General features: G+C 33.3%; 1 protein-coding gene across 4 annotated transcripts in view; it reads left to right on the top strand.

Annotated features, from left to right (window-relative positions):
• The window catches only part of SCYL2 (SCY1 like pseudokinase 2), a 55,747-nt gene that overhangs the window by 17,991 nt on the left and 18,218 nt on the right, over window positions 1–19,538 (top strand). For all 4 annotated transcript variants that reach the window (XM_006214364.4, XM_006214365.4, XM_072973184.1 and 1 more), the window contains exons 3-10: window positions 4,096–4,253; window positions 8,350–8,494; window positions 12,814–12,963; window positions 14,137–14,358; window positions 14,798–14,914; window positions 15,601–15,726; window positions 16,651–16,827; window positions 18,436–18,558. In XM_006214364.4, the coding sequence (XP_006214426.1) occupies window positions 4,096–4,253; window positions 8,350–8,494; window positions 12,814–12,963; window positions 14,137–14,358; window positions 14,798–14,914; window positions 15,601–15,726; window positions 16,651–16,827; window positions 18,436–18,558 (1,218 nt within the window). The remainder of the gene's footprint in view (window positions 1–4,095; window positions 4,254–8,349; window positions 8,495–12,813; window positions 12,964–14,136; window positions 14,359–14,797; window positions 14,915–15,600; window positions 15,727–16,650; window positions 16,828–18,435; window positions 18,559–19,538) is intronic.

The raw sequence follows: 19,538 nt of genomic DNA, 5'->3' as shown, positions 1-19,538 counted from the left end.
TAATTCAACTTTTTAAAATTTCTTTCAGCTCTCCTATATCAAGCCAAGGGATTTATTTTTGGAAGAAGATGTCTTTAAAAATATCTATGTATGTTTATGTGTAAAATTTTGCCTAGTTCTCGGGCTGTTCAAGCATTTATTTATTAAGCATTTCTGTTTATCTTGACACAAGATTCTGTGTTGCCAGGTGACTGCTCTTCAAAATGGATTTAACTTAACATTTATTAAGAGTCTTCTAGTGTCCCACATTTATTATGATCTTTTTTATCCAGTTTTGGGATGGACCCTTTTTTAAAAAATAAGGCAACTTCAGTCTCATTTTGGCCTAAAAGTTTTATTTGTTAGCCTGTTTCTCCTGCTCTGACTGCTTCATAAGCTTCATAACACCTCCAGTTAAATGAGGATAAGGAAGATTGATTCTAAAAAATTATGCAATAAAAATTTAACTTCGTATTTATCTGCTCTACTAAATGTAGGCTTGGACACAGTCCCTTATTGCAAAATTTACATTATGTTATCCAGATGCCAGTGATCATGGATGAGACTTATGAATATTGTGTAGACAAAGGCATGATTAAATTATTATAAATCGGTAAATTGTAAGAAATTAAAGATTTTAAAGTAAAGGAAATCATTGTGCAAAGTTGAATGTGTAGTCAAATTGCCTAGATAAAAAATGATCATAGACTATCTCCTGTAATTTTAAGGGGTATATCTTGTTTCTCTCAGTCATCTCAAAAATCAACTTATCTTAATCTAAATAAAAATTTAGTTTTTATTTTATTGTTCTGAGAAAGGGACATTGTCCCCAAAGTCACATCAAAAGTGAAGAATATGGTGCTTGACAGTCACCACTGGCCAATCAGGAAAGATCATAAAATAGAGATTTCAGGGAACATCTATTTCAAAAACCATCTCTGGTGGCTCTGAAGAATATGTTAGTGGAGTTCATGACTGCTCTTAGGAAATCCTAGACACATTAGTGTGTGTATGTGTGTGTGTGTGTGTGTACAAAATTTGAATTTGGGGAGTAGTTATGTTTGTTTGTTTGTTTGTTTGTTTGTTTATGGCAGTACTGGGGATTGAACCAGGACCTTGAGCATGCTAAGCACACACTCCACCACTGAACTATACCCTCCCTCCACATTGGTATATATTAACTCAGATTTTATTACTTGAACTATCTTGTTTTCAGCAAGAGTTCAACTTCGTAGTTGTAGTAAGCAAAGTAGCTTTTAAAATTTAGAAATTAGATCTAGATCAAAAGACACAGCCTCCACAATGACAAATATTAATTTTTAGAAAAACATTTATTTCATAGCCTTTGTTGTTTAAAGATATGCTATTGAGAAAAAAATATTTTTTCATTATTTATTTTATTATTTTTTAATATTATTTTATTTATGGGTAATTCTTTTTGCCAGTGTATTTTAAAGAATATGATGTCGATAAACAGTAGTGTGCCAAATATTGTGTACATCTGTTTTAGTAATTTTTATATTAAAAAGAGCCTCAAATTTTAGAGTTAACAGCTGTTGAATCTTTAGTGGAAGATGTATTAGATGATTGCACTACCTCATCTTTTTTGTATATTTGAGAATTTTCCTAATGAAAAGTTGAAGAAGATTTTAAATCAACATGACAATGAAATGCTTCTAGTAATTGCTTATCTTTATTGACCACCAATAGGCAATAAACATCTAAGTGTCTTTTAGATATAGATCCTTTGGTGGGTACAGACACACTTAAGGCATAGTTTCTTCAAAAAACTTGTAATACATAAAAGGTATATATGGATAGGATTTTTATACAACTGATAATGTGTTAGCAAAGTGGGTAGTATAGTGACATAGCAGAAGAAAGACATAAGTTAGAAATTAGATGATAGTCTGTTCAGATGAAAGATTTTGAGGTACAGGCTAAGAATTTTCTTTTAGGAGGTCAGTATGAGGCCTAAACATTAGTTAATTAGTCACTACTTTGTTGACATTGTTTACTTTTAATTAACTGATTGGAACAAAGAGAAAATATTTTTAAGATAATTGATAACCTATTCTGATCCACAAAGGAATCTCTCATTTTTGACCTAAAACAATAAATGAGTGTCCAAGATAGAGACTGTGTTGTTTCTTTTTCTTCATGAACTGTAGTGTTCTTCCTTCAGAGTGTTGAAACTATAGGAAATGAGAAGTCATTCCACATATCTTTTTTTTAAAGACTTAAAGCATCTCGAAAAAATAAACACATTTAAATTAGATGCATTTATAAAATGTGTTAGAACACTTTACTAAAATAAGATTGTACACATGAATAATGAGATAGAAATTGAGCTTGTAGGTCATTTGTTTTTAGTTCAGATTAATATTACATAACACTCTTAGCTCAAAATGATCAAAACAGCTAAGATTATGTAGGTACACGTGAGTGCTGTTTAAAGTCCTCACTCAAATAGGTGTTTTCCTGGAGGCATATGTCATGTTTTACTGGATCTCCTTATTTACTGGCTCTGTTATTTCTGGAAGACAGCATGGTTTTGGCTAAGGTTATGACCCCTAGAGTTAGACTGACTGAATTTAGATCTTCATTCTTCATCTTACCAATTGTGAGGTCTTAGTAATACATTTATCTTTTCCATAGTGTCCTCATCTGTGAAGTGAGGATAATAACTTGTCTGATGGGTGCCTGTGAGGAATGGAATAATTCGTAGAAGTACACAAACGTTTGGGGAATGGGACGTTCAATTTGAGTTACTAAATAGTCCCTTTATGTTATAACTTGTCAGAGACTCAATCTTCTAAAATCCTTAATTCATTTATATACATACAAGGAGCCTCCGACTTAAAACAAGCTGTGTTTTGAGAAATTTATTGATTTGGAATTCTGCTGTGAATCTCTAATAGGTTATTAGTTTGCCAGGCTAACTTGTGAAGGCAATAATCATAATGTAGCAAAAATAATTAGAGAACAGCAATAGAATGGAAAGATACTATCTTGATATCAACTCAAAGATGAGTAGCAGTAGGTTTAATTGTAGGCTTTTGAAAGAGACTCTCATAGAAATTCTGAGTCATTCAAAATCTTTCAGAGAATTTTGGAGGGCCACCATTGACTCTTTGCTAATTTTACTTACAGCTTTATCAGTTTTCTTTGCATTTATGATGAAGATCTAACACCACTGATGCATTGTACGGTCGTAGTATATTAGCCTTGATATGGCTATTTTTTGACTGATTTGTTAAGATTGGGTAACGATGGGAACTGTTTTTCTTTGGGTATCCGAGAGAGAATGAAAGGAAGAAGATGGCTATGGAGGTTGTGTGCTTTTAGTATTATAAAATAAGCTGTGACTGATCTCAGGGGAAGCAGCTTCATGTACTGGTAACTATTCACAGTTACTGCCCATAACAAGATGGGGATAGCATGGAAAGAGACAGAGAAGGTTAGTCATATGTAAAAGATGCTTACAAATTGGATATTTGTATAAATAAGCACTCCCTAACATAAACAACGTTTCTTTCAAAAAGCATTTTAGGATTTTGTAGTATAATTCAGGATTATCATTATGAATAGCATTTTGAATTTTTTAACATTTTAGCTTTTATTTGAATTCTGGTTAAGTAAGTGATTACTACTATGTAAGAGACTATACATTCCACACAGTTTGTGTGTATCTCTAATTCCAGAATTTAAAGATGGAGATTTTCCTATGTTCTCCTTAGGTGAGGGCTCTGAGTCTCATACCTTTAAAAATATTTAGATTTAGTAATAATGAAGAAACCAGCTTTGGGGGGGTAAGGTATAGCTCAAGTGGTAGAGTGCATACTTAGCATGCACAAAATCCTGGGTTCAATCCCCAGTACTTCCTCTACAAATAAATAAAAAAACCCTAATTACCCCTCCCCCAAAAACAATTAAAAGAAGAATATAAGAAAAAAAAGAAACCAACTTTTTGATATCAGAAAAGTACCACGGTGGTGTTAAAATTTGCATAACTTTAGTTTTTAGTTATTTCTATTTGTAGACTGATGTGACATTGAAATAAAATTTTTTTTTATATATTCCTGATTAAAATTTGTTGCACAATTCTTTTACTAGGAAGTGGCTGTTTTTGTCTTTGATAAAAAGCTGATTGACAAATATCAAAAATTTGAAAAGGATCAAATCATTGATTCTCTAAAAAGAGGAGTCCAGCAGTTAACTCGACTACGACACCCTCGACTTCTTACTGTCCAGCATCCTTTAGAAGAATCCAGGTAAATTTTTATGAAAAATTACATAAGAGACATCCTAAACAAATAGTTTAAAATAACTTTATAATTGAAATCTGTCTACACAGTATAATGTCAGTGAAAAGTTCTTGTAAACTTGAGTGTTAAGTTCTTATGGATTAGTTATTTCTTTGAAATTTATTTGCATATTCTATGTATGTCTCTTTTTGAAATATTAAAGAAAGTTTTCTTCACATTTGCCATGAGTCTGTATTTGCTTATTCTATGCTTGAGACTACAGTAGTCAAAATGGAAGATGCAAATGAAGTATAGAATGCAGTCCCTGCCTGAAAGTAGTTGTTAATTTGCCAGAGTTTCTTGCCCCCATTTCATTGATTGAGTATTTGGAGGTTATTTTTATATGTGTTCCAGGTAGTACTATTCTAGAGGTTTAACCTTTTACTGTGTCCAGCATATAAGGCCATAATCCTCAGTTACTCTGCCATCTATTTTTTTCAAGATGAACTTGGGAACTGTTGCTGAGAATGACAAGAAAATGAAATGTAGATTTTGTAATCTAAACTGGATCCCCAAGCCTGCTGTGCTTTTAATACTCCTTAGATACTCTAGCAATATAAGCCTTTTCCTCATTACTCATAACCTCTAATTTATTCCTTCCTTCCTACTTGGCCGACTGTATTCCCCTCTCTTAATTCAGAAGATCTTACCAAATGGTTTGCCAGTTGTGTTCTGTGGACCCTAGAATTTTAGGGATGGGGAAAAACAGACAGGTGGAGGAACCTAGCTGGCAGGATTCCAAGCTTCCCATCTCTCTTCAACCAGAACAGTTTAACTTTTATCTATTTCGTTTATTGGATTTCTACATAGTTCTTACTTTAGAATCTTCAATAACCCACTATCACTTACCCAGTTCCCCCAGAGTCACAAGATCTTTTCTTTCAACCTAAAAAAACAGACCTAATATTTACCATGTGAAAAACTGTACCAAACACCTTACATTTGTTTAACTCATGTAGTTCTTACAATTACTAGAAGAACTGAGAATTTGAGATACTATTTAAGCCACATAGTTATGGTACCCTGATTCCTGGGCCCAAGCTATGCCTACCCAGAAATATGCTTATATGTATGTCTCTTATCATCATAATATTTTACTGCCCTTCTATGCATACATAAACCCAGAAAAAGACTAGTTGTTTTCACTTATGGTAACACTCACTATTATGAACCTGCTGTCTCAAAGCAGACTAAGTTTTGTTTGCCATGCTTGTCCTGAGCTTTCCTGACACTGTATGTGTGTGTTCTATTTCCTCTGGAGTATTTTCTGTCAGTGTTTATAGTGTCACCTATCAGAAGCCTACCTACCTTTGTTATTTTAACTTGTATTTTAAAATTTAAAATCCTTAAATTTTAAGTCTCTTGAAGGGAGAAGTACCAATGTTTAATATTTTTCTCTGTCTCTGCAGCTTCTTGTATAGTGGTTTAAATACAGAACTAGGGCTTTATTGGCATTCATGAAGAGAGATAATTCAGAGATTAAGGCATTTTCATTGATAGGTTTAAAAATTGCAATAACATTGATAGAAATAGTAACACATTAGGGAAGAAAAAAATAACTTCCGTTTTTTTTAATGACTTAATAATGTAGACAATGGAATTATCCGAAAGAAATGTGCTATAGAAAAGTAATCCAGATGAAAGTCAGAGTTGACTATGTATGTGGGGGTGAGTAACGTAGAGGCAGTAATTAAAACCATGGGGGAAAAAATGAATTTCAAGGGCATGAGTCAAAAGGGCAGAGTACTTAGGACAGAACTTGGAACGTAGAGGGAAAAGAAGAGCCAGGGGAAGAAACTAGAGGAATCATGTCATGTGGCAGGGGAAAAATCAGCTGCATGTTATGGAAGCTGAAGGAGGAAAGAAAGGACTCCATAACACTGGGGACCACCAAATGAAAAGAAAATAAGGACTGAAAAGAATCCATTACACTTGACTAGTGAGATGTTGTTAGTGATATTCAACAGTTTCAGTAGGATGGCAATTTGGAAGCTAGAAAGGAACTCAGTAGAGAAGACATCATTATGTGAATAAAGTCCCATAGGAGAACTCAAAGGAGACTTCAGGAGGATAGCTAAATCACTAATATACTGAGGTTAAGCTTAGGGAAATGCGATCATTCATGTTAAATGAAGTTTACTTTTTAAAGTAGGAAGTGGGTAACAGATGAGTAGCTGGTAAAGGGTGCTATGGAATGAGGAGTAAATAAAAGGGCTATGAAGGGATGTTCTTGGATGTTGAAAAATAAAAAGAACAAGGTTAATGTACACTATGTGACTTTAGACTATCAGTTTACAAAGATTTGGGTTTTCTATTTTTCCTTCAGCTTATAATGTAGCAAGAGTGTAAAGGAAATCTGTGATGGTTACTACAGGGTTATTAAGGGTTTGCTCAAAAAAGGGTAGTACGGGTGATAATTTATTATTGAAGTAGGAGGGAGAAAGAAAGGAATCAAATATAATTAGGACTGAATACTTCAAATTTGTTGAATAAAGATACTGGGAAACTAGATTAGGTGGAGGTGTTAAAAGGGTATGATGTGAATGGCTCATCAATAGCTGTGGGTTAAGGAACTGGTCCTTGAGAGAGGATATAGCCCTTCTGGTATGTAACTGTTTGTAATAATGCTGGGAATGAATATTCATGAAAGATAAAAAGGCCTTCAAGCTTGAAGAATAATCATATGAATATTGATATGACCAAGGATGATTTTGGGGTCAAGACAGAAAGGAAAAAGTAAGAGTTGCTAAAATAAATGAGTCCTGGGAATCATAGGTAACTGTGGAGAAGATGTAAGAGTATTGGAGCAATAGCCTGATGTCCACTGTGGTAATGGGCTTAGTGTAACAGTAAAGAACAGGATATCGAGATCATCATCCTTGATGATAACTGAGCGGGCAGGACAGTGTAACTGTCTCCCTCAACCTAAGCAGCTTTGTCTTCATCTCTTGTGCATATTGATCTTCTGCATATGCTTTCATTTGAAAAATGGGTTCAAAGTGGGAGAAATGTTACTCAGGTACTGCTGATAGATGAAACAACAAAGGGCATATTTGCCATTAAACAGTTACTGTCCAGGCTCAGAGGCTTGGTATAGCTTTATATGACTACACTACCTTATAGTTCTTCACTGCCAGTGCCTAAGCCCAAACACAGAAAATGTTAGGACTTGAATCTCAAACGCTTGGTAATAGCAATAGTAAGCATTTATTGAGCTTACATTGTTAGTCAGTGTGTTTTGTACTTTACATACATTTGATCTTCTCAGTAGCACTTTAGGGTGGTCTTTTATTACCATTTTACAAATGGGCAAAGTAAGGCTCAGAGCCATGATGTCCCAAGATACCAAGTCCAGGAATGGGGATGCTCGGACTAGAAGTTGGGTATTCCGACCTTGAGCTCTTGATCATTACTCTACAAGGCTTATTGAATGTTAGTATCTTAACACTTTCTGAATTTCTAAACGTTCTTGTAATCAAAGAATAATAATTTTAAAAATTGGAAAGTTGTGACACCTTTAAAAATGATAGATAAAATAGATAAAGGCAAAGCTGCTCTGATTGAAGGAGTTACAGGGGAGCCTGAGCTATGCCCTTTCCCTTTTCCTGACTCCTCTTGTTCCAGAGGTGTCTGTGGGAAATCTATAGGGTCCTTTGAGCATGTTCTGAAAATTATACCCTTAGAAATAGGGAAAATGTCGTAGATATAATGTTACAATATTTTAAGTTAATTCATTGGATTTTCCATAAAGAGTATCAATTGTTTAAAAAGCACCACTGAAATTATGTTTTATTTTTTGACTTTTTAAGTTTAAAAAATGTGTAACAACTATTTTAACATGTATTTTGAAAAATTGAGTGTTCTGTCCAGTATGATTCATATACAAAGCTTCCTGACTTTGCTTTGTTGGTCTTAAGTGTGTTTTATTAATTTTGAAAATAAATCTGAAATAGTCTACCTTCTTGTTGATAGTTAAATAAGACCACTGATATTTTATCTATATTTGACTTTAATAATGTGGGAAAAAACAATAGTAAATGACTCTTTCTCTTTTTTAAAACAGGGATTGCTTGGCATTTTGTACAGAACCGGTTTTTGCCAGTTTAGCCAATGTTTTGGGTAACTGGGAAAATCTACCTTCCCCTGTATCTCCAGACATTAAGGATTATAAACTTTATGATGTAGAAACTAAGTATGGTTTGCTTCAGGTATGTGTTTTTATTCGTCAACCTTTGGGGAAGGGCACTTGTTGATTGGTGGATGAGTTGGTTCTTTTTTTATTTGTATTTTTACTTTTAAACCTGTGACTGCAGTTTGTAAGTGCATTCCACTTTTTCTGATATTTCTTCCCTTGCTTACCAAAACATCTTCAGCTTTATAGAGTAAATTTATGCAGTAGATTCTTTGGTTTTGAGAGACAGGGATCATTTTATTTATTATTTTTAACAGCATTATTAAGGTATAATTAATTGGCATATAATAAACTTCAAATATTCAGAATATACAGTTTTATAAGTTTATAAGTGAAACCATCACCACAGTCAAAATAATACATATATCCATGGCCCTCCAGAGTTTCCTCATACCCATTGTAATTCTTTCCTCCTGCTCCTTGCTGTCTTTTGTCTCTCATCCCAGGAAACCAATGACCTGCTGTCACTATTAATCAGTTTGTATTTTCTAAAATTTTATAAATGAAATTGTATAATATGTACTCTTTTGAGCCTGACTTCTTTCAATCAACCTAATTATTTTAAGATTTATTCATGTTGTTGTGTGTATCAGTATTTTTTTTTTTTTATTGCTGAGTAGTAGTCTATTGTATGGCTGTACCACAGTTTGCTTATCCATTTACCTGTTGATGATCATTTGGGTTGTTTCCAGTTTTTGGATATTGCAAATAAAACTACTATGAATATTCGTGTACAAGTTTTTATATGGACATATGCTTTCATTTCTCCTGGTTAAATACCTAGGAGTGGAATGGCTAGATCAAATGGTATGTATATATTTTGCTTTTTAAGAAACTGGCAAACTTTTCCATATGGTAATACTGGAAAAGTATTATATTATATTCCCATTGCAGTATATAAAAGTTCCATTTTTTTCACCTTTTTGTAAAACTTGGTATGGTTGATCCTTTTAATTTTAGCTGTTCTAATGGGTGTGCACTGGTCTCTCAGAGTTTTAATTTGCATTTCTTTGATGAATAATGATGTTGAACACCTTTTTGTATGATTCTTTGCCATCTGAATATCTTTTTTGGTTAAGTGTTCAGATCTTTTGTTCATTGTTTGAATGGGTTTTCTATTACTGAGTTTTGAGATTTCTTAATATACATTGTGGGTGTAAGTCCTTTGTCAGATACATGACTTACAAATATTCTCTCCCAGTCTGAGGCTTATTTTATTCTCTTAACAGTATATATTTTCTAATTGTGGCAAAATACACATAACATAAAATTTGTCATCCTAATCATTTTTAAGTGTACAGTTTTGTGGAATTAAGAATATTTACATTGTTGTACAACCATCACTACTATCCATCTTCAGAACTCTTTTCACCTTGTAAAACTGGAACTGTACCCATTAAACAGTAACTCCCTACACCCCACCTCCCATGCCCCCAAGCCGTTGGCAACCACCATTCTGCTTTCTATCTCTATGAATTTGACTACTCGTGTAAGTGGAATCATACAGTATTTTTCTTTTTGTGACTGGTTTATTTCACTTAGCATAATGTCTTCAAGGTTCATGCATGTTGTAGCATGTGTCAGAATTTCTTTCCTTTTTAAGGCTGAATAATATTCTGTTGTATGTATTTACATTGTATTCATTCATTCATTTGTTGATGAACACTTGGGTTGCTTCCAGCTCTTGTTTATTGCAATACTGCTGTGAACATGAGTGTGCAAATACCTCTTCAAGATCCTGCTTTCAGTTCTTTTTTGGATATACCCGGAAGTGGAATTGCTAGATCATATGATAATTCTATTTTTAGTTTTTTGAGGAACCAGCATACTGTTTTCTATAGCAGCTGCACCATTTTACATTTTAACCAGTAGTGCACAAGTGTTCTAATTTCTCCATGTCCTCAGCAATATTTGTTATTTGGTTTTTGATAGTAGCCATCCTAATGGGAGTGAGATGGTATCTCATTGTGGTTTTGATTTGCATTTCCATAATACTTAGTGAATTTGAGCATCTTTTCATGTGGTTGTTGGCCATTTGTTTATCTCTTTTGGAGAAATGTCTATTTAGGGCCTTTTTTTTATATATATATATTTTTTATTAATGTATAGTCAGTTTACAATGTTAATTTCTGGTGTACAGCAGTACTTCCATGTTAAAAAACGGTTAATTATAGATTTTTTTAAAAAGTCTGAATCAAAAAATCATAAGAAGGACTATAGGTACAAAGTAAAATTATGCAAAGGTAGAAAGGCCCTGATGACTGACTTAGGGGTTGGAAGTTGGGAGTGGTGTGGAGTTAATATAATTTCTCACATTTATTAAGAAGTTAATATGCCATCATTTGAAGTAATTCACCAGCTTGGACCTCAGGTTCAGAACTTTGCTCAAAGTTGCAAGGCTAGTAAGTGATGAAGTGAGAACGGGAATCCAGATATCTTATAAAATAGTACTCTTTACCCTCTTTACTGTTGACTTGCTTTCATGTTGTAAACCATAAGGGTTTTTTAGATAGTTTATTCTCATATTTGTTCATTCATTAAGCAAATGTTTACTGAACAACTATAAGTCTGGCATGGTTCTGGGTGCTGAAAGTATGGCAGTAAACAAGACAGACACAAATTCTTGCCTTTTGGAACTTACATTCTCATCAGGGAAGAAAGACAATAAAATAAGTAAATACATAGTACATTAGATTATGATAAGTGCTTGTGGAGGAAAAAAGGGAAGGGAGAGGAAGTTATAATTTGGATGATGAGGAGAGGGGACTTGTATCTTTGAATGGGGTAGTCAAGAAATCACACTGAAAGGGCACAGTTGAGTAAAGACTTGGAGTGGGGGGGAAGCAACCCATATAGACACCTGAGGAAAGTATGACCTAGGCAGAGAGAACATCAAGTGCAAAGTCCCTGAGAGAGAATCACAAATGTCATGTTCAAGGAATAGTGAAATGCCTGGAGTGGTGGAGGAGCGAGTAAGAAGATGAGTAGTAGGAGATAAGATCAGAGAACTAATGAGTGGTTAGGTCTTGTTAGGCCCTGGAAGCCAGAGAATTCTTGGGATTTTACTTTGAGAAAAAGGAAAAGCATTTGAAGATTTTGATCAGTAAAGTGACATGGTCTGGGTTATGTTTTAGCAGAGTTACTCTAGCTGTTATATTGAGAATTAAAATAGGTAGGAAAATAGAAGCAGAGAGACAAGGTAGGTGGCTACTACAGTCATACAGACCAGAGATGATGATGGTCCAGGGTAGGGAAGATGATAAGACAGGACCAAAATCTAAGTGTATTTTGATAGTGAAGGTATTGGGATTTGCTACATAAGAAAATTACAGGCTAGTGCAAGATAACTCAAAGAATTTTGCCTCAAGCAACTGGAAAAATGAAATGACCATCAACTGATACGGTAATGACTGCAGGAGGGTAAAAATGTATTGTAGAGGAAGCTCATTTTGGGGTTCTTCTAAGATTGAGTTGCTATAAAACAGCCAAGGGGAGAGAAATTGAGGCAGCAGGCGGATAACCAAGTCTGGACTTTTGAACAGAGGCCTAAGCTAGAGATATCAACATACAACTAGAATTTAAAGCTGTGAGAACACTGAGAAAGAGTAGATGGAAAATTCAGAGGTCCAAAAATTGAGTCCAAGAAGTTGAGGTGATGAGGAGAAACCAGCAAAGTAGACTGAAAAGCGGTAACCAGTGGAGTTAGAGGAAAACCTGGGAGAATGGGGTCTTAGAAGTTAAAGAGCGTTGGTTTGCCAAAATCTACTCCTGGAGACAGAAATCCAGTCTTCATTTTTTGTTAACAAATTCCATGGTAATGTCAGGCACAAATATATAATTACTAAATACTAATCCATTGTGAGAATGAGTGAACATCAGTTAATATTTGAAAACTGAGCATAATATTTACTATTCAGAAAAACTTAATTCAATATTAAGTATAAATATATAAAAATATAAGAATTAGAATCAAACTGACAAAGATATCTCTTGATACTCAGAAACCAAGGATTCTCCTACTTTTCAAACTCAGGAACTGAATATATTTGGATACAAAGTGCTTTTATTACTGTCTTTTCTTTTGCTTATATGCATAGAAAGAAAATAAATAGTTGTATTCTGTTTTTGTAATTGGGTTTTTCCTGCTAATCCTTAGATTGCCCTGGCAACTGAGAATATCTACACTTTTGCATTTGTGATGAAATTTAATTGTTACCTGACATGCAAAAAATCTTTTATTGGGAGAAGCAGAAAATATGATTTTTATAAGATATTTATTATAATTATCAAAAAGAGTTTTATTTAATGTCAAAACGTTGTGTTTTCCATTTACAGGTTTCTGAAGGATTGTCATTTTTGCACAGCAGTGTGAAAATGGTTCATGGAAATATTACACCTGAAAATATAATTTTGAATAAAAGTGGAGCCTGGAAAATAATGGGCTTTGATTTTTGTGTATCATCGACCAATCCTTCTGAACAAGAGGTAGTGAAGGTTTTAGTATTCTAATTTTTTAGAGCTCTGGAAATTTGTGATTGTATCTGGAATAGATTAGAGAATTTATAAGCCTGATAAATGTGTAGAAATAGGCTATGTGGTACAATGGTATGTTTAAATGTATAACTTTATAGAAAATGTCTAATGTTCATTGTACCTAAGAGTATTTACTCATTAAGTCCATAGAAATGTTACTTGAGAAGGACATTCTAGCTAGAGTTAAGCCAGTTTGAGCACTATTGGGTTAAGTAGGGTTTTTTTCCCCTTCGGGATGTCAAATGCACTGTCAAACATTTGAATCTCTAGCGGTGTTCCCCCAACTTATTGGATCACAGAATCTTCTTTAGGGAGCATGATAATAGTAATAGTGGTAATCATAGCTGATATTTATTGAAGCACTTTTCTAAACACTTTCTGTGTGTTTACTTACTATCCTCATAACAACTCGGTGAGGTATAGGAATAATACAGATGAGTAAGTTAGGCTCATAGAATAAAATAACCTGCCTAAGTTTAGACAGGTGGTAAATGGTAGAGCTTAGATTTGAACCCAGTCTTTCTGTTTCCAAAGCACTTATTACTGCCTATTTATACCTAGGAAAACACTGCAATCAAGTTTTTATTGTAATTGTTAAAGGGACCATGATTTGACCTAAAATAGATTTGTAATGTAAGGAAACATTTTTAAGGGAAGCAGAAAGAATAAGTGTTGGTTGAGTATATACTATGGGTGAGACACTGTGCTAGGTCTATTTTCCATACATTTGTTAATTCTTAAAACAGCCTTTTGAACCTGTTAACTAACTAGTTACTGAAAGAACAGGATTTCAAACTATTCTATTTGAGCCCATAAACTTGAAGCCTGTGTATCACAAAACATAGGACAGACCTTTCCATGTTCATATTGCATCTTATACTATAGTGATAATTTGTCTTCTGGAAGAGAGCTACAATAACCTCAGAGTTATGAGTTTTTATTCTTATCTCACAATTTGTTGCGTTCACTTTCTAGATTTGGGATTTGGGGAAGTTGAGGACTGAAAGTGGTGATGACATTTTTACTTGCATGACTGAATTAAAAACTATATGGCTGCTATTTGACAGTAGTTTGCTTTACTTTGAAGTATTTAACCTATATAATCCTTTTTTTGTCTTATTGTAGCCTAAGTTTCCATGTAAAGAATGGGACCCAAATTTGCCATCATTGTGTCTTCCAAATCCTGAATATTTGGCCCCTGAATATATACTTTCTGTGAGCTGTGAAACAGCCAGTGATATGTACTCTTTAGGAACTGTCATGTATGCTGTATTTAATAAAGGGAAACCTATATTTGAAGTAAACAAGCAAGATATTTACAAGAGTTTCAGTAGACAGTTGGATCAGGTATTTGCACTTAAATATTTGCTTGCATTAAATTGTTTTAAGTGTTCCTTTGATCTTTTTCTAAAATGTGTTCAGGGAATTCTCTAAAATGAGATGTGTCTCATTTTAAGTTTGCATAAAATCAACTTAACAAAAGTAATTCTTTAGTAAGAATTAAAGCTTTTTAAAACTACAACTTAAATCATGGCATTTATTTACTACAGTGATCATTAAAATATGGTCTAAAATACTGGGCATTTTGTTTTAAGAATAGAAACAATTTCAGGTATTAAAGATGTGCTTTAATTATCTTGCAACAGTAGAATTAGCAAGTTGTTCAATCAAAATATATTTTTAGTAAATTTCAAGAAGTTTTCTTAAATTGACTATCTACAATATAAATGCATTATCTTTTTGAATATTTTATATTAATATTTAATATTATCACTCTTTTGAATAGTTGAGTCGTTTAGGATCTAGTTCACTTACAAATATACCCGAGGAAGTCCGTGAACATGTAAAACTGCTGTTAAATGTAACTCCAACTGTAAGACCAGATGCAGATCAAATGACAAAGGTGAGTACACATGAATTCCTGCTGAAAATGTAGAGACCAAAAAAATTAAAGTTGATTAAATGCTTCTGAAGCAAGATTTAGTCAGATATAGTCCAGAAATAACATCTATGTTCTTGTATGTATTAAATATTCAACCTCTTTTCATCTTAAACAGTTAATTAATTTATGCATGTAAGTGCTCTGATAGAGTCCTAATTGTCACATTTAGGTGTGCAGAAGTTCTAGACACCCCAAGAATTCATAGCCCTCTAATTCACTAATGTAAGCATGGATTTTAATAAATAGTACTGTTTATGCCTTTAAGGTATCTTACTTAATTTTTTAAATTAATTAAAATTTTTTTATTGTGGTATGGTTCCTGTACAGTAACTATACATATTTCAAATGTACAGTTTGATGAATTTTGATAGATACATATACCATACTTAATCTTTCAATATTTTGCTAGTTATGTAAAGTAAATGTTACTATACAGCCAACTCACAGGTACTGACTCTGAAAAATTGACCTTGGAAAGAAAAATAATTTATTACTTTCTTATTCTGATTTTTATAATTGGAATTTTTATTAAGTGGTCTTTAGCATTTTGCTAAATGTTTCTCAATATTTTTTCAACATGTGTGGCAGTTTCAGATATGACAAGTACTTTAATACTTATCAAAATAATTTTATTTCCCTGTTTTTAGATTCCCTTCTTTGATGATGTTGGTGCAGTAACACTGCAGTATTTTGATACTTTATTCCAAAGAGATAACCTTCAGAAATCACAGTTTTTCAAAGGACTGCCAAAGGTTCTACCAAAACTGCCCAAGGTTTGTTATTCTTATTGTAGTCAGGATTTTAGAATTTAGAGTTTACTTTGACTTACTATAATAACTCTTCCTAAAAAAAAGTAACTTTTGCCTTGGATGCATAAATAACTATTAAAGTCTGTAGACTGAAGTAAAAAGTTTAGTGGACCTTTTTTGCATGGTCCAAAAATAATTAAACAGGGTAAAACTATTAGATGGATACTACCAATGCAAAGGTAACACTTGGACAATTAAACATCAGGAGAGAAATCCCTAAGCTGTCATTGTGGAAATCACTACCTCACCAGCAATTAAAGGGATTCTTCTGTATTGATACTAGTCTCTCCAATTCCTTTAGTCACCCTTTCTGGCTTATTAAATCATGAGTGTAATATGGTCTAAAAATATTAGTGAATATTAAAGAAGCCACTGGCTGGAAAGCTGGTAATTCCTGGTTGCAGAAATATCTCCAATGTTTAATCTATCAGATATTCATTATGTACTGTCTGTCTAGCCCTGTACTGAGATGCTATGGAGAATAAATATTGTCCTTGCTCTCAAGATCCTTACAATAAGAATTACATAGGGTAAACATATATGAAACAATTAACAATACAGGACAGTGTTTAAGTTGCATAGTATGAATCATAAGTAATGAAGAAATTAAGAGGAGAAACATATTACTGAAGACTAATTAGGAAAGGTTTTCTAAAGGAAGGGTGACTGTATGTTCCCCATTTACCTGTGACATTCCCAAGTTATGTCTTTTGTCCTGGCATAATTAGCCATAACACCCTGTTTTACTCTCAGAAGTGTCTCAATTTCAACCATAAGTTATCTAGTCACCTTGCCCAAAAGGAATGGAGATTTTAGACTGTAACGTCAATGTTAATACTAAAGACCTGATATAAAAACCAGTTTTATGAAAACATTTTTGCCTTTCAGCGTGTCATTGTGCAGAGAATTTTGCCTTGTTTGACTTCAGAATTTGTAAACCCTGACATGGTACCTTTTGTTTTGCCCAATGTTCTACTCATTGCCGAAGAATGCACCAAAGAAGAATATGTCAAATTAATTTTACCTGAACTTGGCCCTGTCTTTAAACAGCAGGAGCCAATCCAGGTATGTATGTAAATATTTTTTTCCTATTTATCTGCTGTTACTCAGTGATGTTAACCAATAATGACTCATTGGAAACAAAAGGAATGAATATTTAATTTTTTTTAAATTGAGGTAAGTAGAGAGACTTTCTTTTCCATTAGTCAGAAGCTATTTTGCGTATATTGAAGTGAACCATTCCTAAAATTATACCTGAACTTTGCAAGTAAATCTCTATAGCTCTCCATAAGTTACTGTCTCAGAAAATAAATTGTAATGAGATTATACATATATTATACTGTTCCCATTGGCCTGATTGAAAATTACAAGTTTAGGAAAAGAAATAGTTCTTTTTTTTCCTTCACTTTGAAGTGTTTTTGTTTGTTTTGTTATTCAGGGTCTTTAATTTATATATGATTTATACCAGTTGTTTCTTTTTGTTTCATTACTAATAAATAGTTTCACCAGAAGAGGGAAAATGCTTAAAGCACCAAGGAAGTAATATATGTGTATTGTCAATGAGAAAATGTAATTAGTGTCTGATATAGACTCTATTACAATATTTATTTGCCAGATTTAAGGTAGACTTGAATTTAAGAGCAGTAGGGTCACATACCTGAGTTTGAATTTGGCCTTCTTCATCAACTTGGGCAAGTCATTACTCTCTTAAGCTCCTATTTTGTTCATTTCTGAAATAAAAGGGGTTGTTAAGATTAAATGAAATTTTCTGGCATATGGTAAGTATTATTTAGTTGCTGCTACTTCATGGCAATAGCTTATTAGTAAACTGTCAACTACCTGATTTAATGGTTTTATGACAGGCTGTTTGTGGTCCTTCTCTTGAAAGGAGGGGAACAGAAGGAAGTCTGTGGTGGTAAGGCAAGGGTTCCTCTACATAAGGAAGGGACAGGTGAGGGAGCTGTAGCCTTCAAAGGTCAAGGTGTCAAGAGGGAAAGGAGTGGAGTCACATGTTCACTAAGCTGTGTGTCAGTCAGATCGGATCTTAAAGAACCTGTCATCTAAATTCTTAATTGCCTTCATTTTTTGGTATTCTTTCCCTTAGTAGTCTAGCTAAAAATTCCTTCTGAAAAGCTTTAACTGAGCCTTGGCAAAACTAAGTATTCTGCAAATGGTAGGGGTAGTTTATTCCTTATAATTTGTGCTGGCAAACAAATTATCAGGGACAATTGAAATGTTTCTTTCTAGAATCTTTCCTGACAGTTCTTTTCATTTCTGTACCTTTTCTTCTCTTGAACTTCATAGAAACCGAGTGATGGAATTTACTTCTTTGGGACATCTGACTTTGCTGCCCTCAGGCTTTTATTTTTTTACCCAGTAGCTTTCCAGATAGTTGGTACTTGTGGGTGAGTGATGTATTGCTGAAGATATGTGAGAGTTAGGAAATTACTTTTTATTTAAATGTTTAAACTGAGAGCAGATGTTAAATATTGTGCCTCCAGAAACATAAGAGACTTGATTTGTATATTTTTGTCTTCCATGCCTTCAGGCTAGCAACATGGTGAGTGTCAAAATATACAACTTACTCTTTTGAAGCTACTTTAATAAATTTTGTCGTATATAAAGTGTCATAAAGATTCTAGAACTTAATACATTGTTCCCTTTTCTGTACAGATTTTGTTAATTTTCCTCCAAAAAATGGATTTGCTACTAACCAAAACTCCTCCTGATGAAATAAAGAACAGTGTCCTCCCTATGGTTTACAGAGCCCTAGAGGCTCCTTCCATTCAGATCCAGGTATAATCAGCTTTTTTTTCCTTTTGTGATGATTTTGATTCTTAAAGCAAGAGAAAAATGTGAAGTACATTTTAAGTTATAAAATCTTTTATGTAAAGTTCAGTAGTATATATTAATCCATTGATTTGCATTATGTGCTTACTAAAATGAATCCACTCCTAATTTGAAGAATCAGTTGACCTGTATTAATGAAATAAAATGATTTGTTGCTTTTCTTTATCAGAAATATACAATTCTGGAAGGTTTTATTATAGTTTGGATTGCTGTATAGCTTCTTGCTAAATGAGTAACATATGAATGAAAATGACAAAGATATATGTGCCTTTTTCTTATGAGTTAAGTAGGTATTTCCCATACTCATAATTTTCTTTCATGCTTGGTAACTCAGTCTTCTATTCAGAAATGTTGTTCCTTTGGCATTGAAGTTAATTTGTATAGCCCGTAGATAGAAAAGCACATAGCAATTCAGTGTGACCATGCCTAATGCATTTATAGTCATGCTTTGTGTTGCAAAAGTGATGTTAAAATATCATGTACTTTGCCAAACTTTTAGTTCTGTAATTTTTCTACTAGAATTTTGATTCTGTGGGTTATCTGGAAAAATAAACTTTGAATTGCCATTAAAAGTATAATTTAGGTTTTTGACTTTTTTCACTTTGTAAAATAAATACCTATGTTAAAGACATCTCATACTTAAAAGCTTATAATCTCTTTGCCAGTGTAGAGATTCTAATAAAAGCATAGAATTTTAATTTTTGAAAGTTGTTGACCAAAGCCTTTTTTTAATGTGAACCTAATACCACTTGTATAAGGTCACTTTTTTTTTAAACTCATTTCAGTCTTTAAGTTCTTTTTTTCATTCAAAGTTTTGAAGTTGATATTAAAATTTTTTTTTTCCTTATACGATCATCCCTTCTTCAAGGTTAGGATATGCTGCCTTTGTCCAGATGACGTGGGATGATTGAGGAAGGTGTATTTAC

This window comes from Vicugna pacos, chromosome 12, assembly GCF_048564905.1.
Source record: "Vicugna pacos chromosome 12, VicPac4, whole genome shotgun sequence".
Lineage (NCBI taxonomy): Eukaryota > Metazoa > Chordata > Mammalia > Artiodactyla > Camelidae > Vicugna > Vicugna pacos.
Note: the sequence above shows the minus strand (reverse complement) of the source record. Positions and strands in the feature narration are given on the sequence as shown.